General features: G+C 32.5%; 1 protein-coding gene across 1 annotated transcript; it reads right to left on the bottom strand.

Moving 5' to 3' along the window:
• Positions 1-282: 282 nt before the first annotated feature.
• LOC123537887 (uncharacterized) lies at positions 283-3,490 on the bottom strand. The gene is made up of 3 exons (XM_045321793.1): positions 3,180-3,490; positions 1,555-1,614; positions 283-656 (listed from the first exon to the last, which is right to left on the bottom strand). Exons 1-3 carry the CDS (start codon positions 3,369-3,371, stop codon positions 561-563), a joined length of 348 nt encoding a protein of 115 aa, XP_045177728.1. The 5' UTR covers positions 3,372-3,490; the 3' UTR covers positions 283-560.
• Between the last annotated feature and the right edge of the window lie 2,073 nt (positions 3,491-5,563).

Raw genomic sequence — 5,563 nt, 5'->3', positions numbered from 1 at the left:
AAGATGAAGCTTTTTAGCACTGGTATGAATTTGAGTGTGTAATGATTTGACGTTAAAAACAATTGCTTTATTTTTGTCAAGTGTTTACATTGACAATTATATCTCTATCATTTGAAATGTAAACGGAAATTCTGCAGTCATAAACAGTTTCAAATTGATCTACAGGCGTTAATTAATGCTGTAGACAATACAATACGGAAAGTAAAATCAAGAAAAACTAGCAGATTTCCAATGACATGAAAAAGTTTTAAGAAAGCCAAATATATTAAAAGTAAATAACACTTAGTCTATTGTTTTTTATTCGCACTTAACCCTTTATTTGTTTCAAGTCATACAGTTTGTTAAATAGATCTGTGACAGAAATGCACGAGAAAAATAAATTGTCAGACTTATTTTTGTAAAAACAAAACACCGTCTTTGGCGCATAAAAATCTACGTAGATATAGTTTGTGCCGTCAGATGGAAATTTACATGAATATGTAGAATGTTGCAACATGGAAATGAACTAACTTCGTTACCACAAGGACATCATTTTCTTATATTCAAGTTGTTGTGAAACGTTAGTAAGCTGGAACACATCTTGGATAGTATGGAATCCTTACTAGCCCACTGGCAGGACGGAAATCCCACAAAACTCCTCCATGACATGAAAAACGCTGAAACAATATACAATGATTTCAATTAATTAATGATTTGTAAACCAACATTATGCATTAAGGAAGAACACTTCAATCAGATAATCGTACGGATATGTTTGGAAAATTTAAAGGACAAAAACAAATATACCATCATATATACAACATGCGAAAGATATTAATCTGAGTGTACGACTGCTATCGATTTTGTTCTAGTTTATATTCTTAAGGTGCTTTATTCATTGACAATTAGTTATTTATTACTTATCTTTCAACTACTTTGTTCCACATAACCATAGAAGAATTTTACAAATTTTGAAGATGATTTGATTGACAGGCACATTGTGAATATTTCAAGGACTCAGATGCTCAGGCCAAAGAAAACAAGTTTTGTATATGGTTTCACCTCAAGTAGTTTTACTACAATTCATTTATATTCAGTATATTTAAACTTGTCAATGAATATATACAGAATAATAACAGATAAATACAACATATAGATATCCAAATCTGGCATGATTTGTGCCAGAGACTATCTATGATTACACCTAGGCTGATTTAACATACCTCTACTTTTATTGCAAAATTAAACATTTTTTGGTCATATTCAGGTCATGTAACTCAGGTCAGGTCATGTCCCCCTTTTTTCTTTGTTAAACATGAGGAACAATTAACCAGCTTTAAAGAATATCTATACAATAAAATGTTGTTGTTTCTCTCTAAACTTATAAATATTACCACAAACACTTTTATGACAGGCCTTAAATCACATTGTCAACGAAAAATTTGCCATATCATGCGATGACATATAAGTTTGTAATTTCAGTCACGGTTTCATCATTGTTTTTGAAATAAATCATCTGTTTATTTCTTGAGTAGAAAAACAAGTAATTAACGAACTAAATGTATATACACTTACAGCTCCGGTCGTAGATTGTACACTAAATATCACCCAATAGTAGTTCCTGTCTGGACCCGTCTGTCATTTGGAACAAAAAAATAAATAAAAAATTATTACATGACTCATAAAAATGACCGATCCATGGTTTGTACTATTTAACAGTAAGAGGTTCAGCTACAAATGCGAAAGTCTGAAGAAAAAGCCATAAAAAATATTTCGGATGTCACCTTATACAACGCTTATTGATTGACCAACAGGTAATTTAATAAGTGTAATCTATGACATTTTATGTGTTTTCTTATGCAGTGAAGATATTACAGCAACAATATGGCATACCATAAACATATATCTTAGAATGGATCAAAACCAAACAGTACTGTATTGATACAGCACAGTTCTTTTACAGCCAATATATAATATATCAAAAAGCTAAACTCTTTTAAGAAAAGATCAACGTAATGAAAAAAGTATTCTGACGTATTACTGTTTCACAAAGAAATAATTATAACATTATAACACTAAAAAGCTAAAATCTCCTTAATAAAAGGTGAACACCGTTTTTTTTCTGTCGCTGTGCTTTACATAAACCACATAATATTATGCATGGTAGAGATACAATCTGAAAGCACCAACGCACGAATACATTATTTTTATTTCATAAAGCTGAAAACATGAAGTAATTATCAAAAGATAGATCATAGTTTTCAAGCAATCTGTAAATGTTTATACCTGTCTGGATAAATACATGCCCAATGCTTTGAAAGTGTTCACAATATTTGAAATAAAAATGAATGTAACATAATGTTTTGTATAAAAGTGAAATATTTATGAAGTTGTGCTGTTATTTAATTAAGAAACCAGAACGAAAATACCATTGCCTTGCCCTAAATAAAACTTTCTGAGAGTTTTTACAGAAAAATGTCAAATTTGATTCAACGGTAGGCATTTGATCCCAAGTCCAATGTTCCCTTTGTCAAACTTTATGGAGCGTAGTACATTACTTTCATAGTTTAAAGAGTTCCTTTCAAATGTCTTCATTTCTTTCCAGGGATATTAATCAAGTAATGCCCACCGTTTAGCTCAATAGAGAGGGCAAACAGTATGTTCTCCGTGACGATATGATAAAAGACACTGTTTCTGAAATCATTCGTCCTCCGCCTCTTATTCATGTGGAGAGTTGGCAGTTACTTACGGAGAACAGATTTGTACTAGTACATAATCCAGGAACACTGGTTTAGTTAGCTGTCCGCTGTTACATAACTGAAATATTGTTGAAATACGGCGTTAACCCACCCAATAAAAACACAAAGAAACGTTGTAATTGCATATTCTTAAGAGAGTTATGTATGTTACAAAGGAATTAGTTTAGCTATTGAGCAATTTGATCTAATAAAATATTGTGATATTAGACAGTTGCTTGAACGTTCATAAGTAACCTTGTGTCATGGTAAAGCATGTACTTATAAGAGAAGAATTACACCATGAAAAATACCATTGCTGTAAAATCTTAACTTTACTTAGCTCGCCAATTTAGTCGATCACTTTTGCAGTTTACTATCCTTTATCATTTATAGATCTTAGTTTATATCTGTGCCCATTTTCACATGTCAACAAACTATAAAGTTCTTAAAAAAAGTACTTACAGGTATCCATTCGTATGCCTCAATCACTCTAATATTTCCCTCAATTTGAAAGTAGCGTGCAATCGCAATCGCAGATCCGATTGACCTTCTCAACTCTGTGCCTATTTCTATCCACTGTGATGACACAGGCCCAATAAAAACAAATGAAACCAGGGCAAATAAAATAAGAGTATTTGATGTAATCAACTGCATTATCACTTAGAATCACAATCACTGTTAATCTTACAGAGATAACTTCTTAAGTCGCTTATTACAAAGATTGTTTATATTTATGTACATTTGATCGACATCCTTGACTGGCGTTTACGTAATTGTTTTTCGTTCAATCGGTGTCTTACTTCATGATGAAGACAGTAATTATGTTTTTGTTTACGTTATACAAATAAAATGTACATGAAGTTACATTGTTACCAAATGGTTTTTCTTGCGAAAAGTCTTGTTTAATGACGAGTGCATGCGTGCGTCTGTGTGCTTGTTCGGGTTTAACGTCTTTTTCGTTATATAAACAACGGTGTCTACTTGTAGCAGTGAGCACAATGCACAACTTCATAGAGCTGCCTTAATAAAATATCACGCCGTAGACACGTGACATGATATACAACCCGGTCACATTACACTACACCGGCTGACCAGACCCAGCACTATTCTTTTAATGCTGAGCGCGAAGGAGTTGGCGCTCTACCACCAGACTACCAAGGCGGTCTGTTTCATGACGAATTTTCTTTTGGTGGAGAGAGGTTGCAATAGGGGGAGATCTTTCTATCTGCTACAAAAGCTTAAGACATTTAGTGATCAATAGTCTTACCTGTGGTTACATCACTGAAGCATTCAAGTAGACCAAACAGTTTATAGTACTTATGACAATGATTAGTCTTACCAATGGTACTATAACCGACTGCATTTAAACAAACCCCTTTGATTTTGTAAGTTCCTGACTCATGTGATGATGCGCAGTGTCGAACTTAGGTCTTAATCAGATTTTTGTTTAGTTTATTAGTAAACTGCTCATTTTCTCGTAATAACGTATATTGGTAATAATTCATTTTTACTTTTTTGCATTATTACAAAACTGCGCAATTTGTAAATGTGAGCTTCATACAGAGAAAGAAGGTTGCCCCTTACATTCAACAAGGTTGTTTCTTATCTTGGGATTAGATGAATCCTAAGAAAGGACATATTTGGTGGACCCTATATAAAATAGTAACGTGGTATTTGTTATCTATTAAATTATATTATATAAATATTGCATTTCTGAGAAGGTGGTATGAAAAATGTTCACCGCGAGATATATGGATATTGACCGAGACGCCAGCCGAGGTCTATATTCATATTTCGAGGGGTGAACATTTTTCATATCACCCTCTCAGGAATGCAATATTCAATTTTTTTATAACCGCAAGCTATAAGGTCAAAGCATTACTGGAAAATCAACAAAATAATTTATTTAACATTAAAAAGTAATTACTAACCAAATAATGAAGACAATTAAAGAGTCTTTACTTGTTAGGACTCATAATTTGGCGACTTTGCTGTAATAAGATTTTTTTGATAGATTTAGTCGAGACGATTACATATCGCTGACATCTAGCTATATTTATTCTAATATTTCAACATTGCGTCAACAGTAGCATTCGAAAAACGGCGATAACTTTCTTCTTTCTAAATGAAACATATAAGTGTGAGTACTCATTTTCTTAGTTAGATCATTTCCAAACTTATTGTTGTAGTCTCGATTCAATATTTGATGAAAAATTGTTTTCGAAATATTTTGCACGTAGCTTAAAAAAGAAAATAATCAATGCGAAAGTATCAATTTCTCAACGGGTGATATGAAACAATAATATCACATGCGCAGAAAAACAAAATAACGCTGTTGCGCATGTGATATGAAATTATGGATCATATCACCTGCGCAGAAATTGAAAATAACGATTTTGCGCATGTGATATAAAATCACTGGGGAATATGATATATTATTCAAGTTGAACTAATGGGAAATTTGCATTGGACATTTATGTGAGGTATAATAAATGCAATTATTGCCTGTTAAACCTGTCAACGTGCAAGATAATGGTAACATTGACTTAAAACAGGGGGGAAAAAACAACCACGCACCAATAAGTCATTTCTCATTTAATTTAGGCAAAGACGAGCAACTGTTCATATTTCATTCTTTTTGAATAAATTACTTAGTAGTTCATCTGGTAGATGAACATTATATAGGTGAACTTTTTCTTGTACACTGACGTCATTGTCTTTTACATACGTTCCTTGGACAACCGCTCCGTTTCGTTCATATATATATATATGTACATACCATACCTGCCAATATGCAAAGGGAAATCGTTCTTTTATTATTTATTTATACTCTCTGGCAAGAAAAA

Source organism: Mercenaria mercenaria, chromosome 18 (assembly GCF_021730395.1).
Source record: "Mercenaria mercenaria strain notata chromosome 18, MADL_Memer_1, whole genome shotgun sequence".
NCBI classification, from domain to species: domain Eukaryota; kingdom Metazoa; phylum Mollusca; class Bivalvia; order Venerida; family Veneridae; genus Mercenaria; species Mercenaria mercenaria.
The sequence above is the reverse complement of the archived record's forward strand: the minus strand, read 5'-3'. Positions and strand labels throughout refer to the sequence as shown.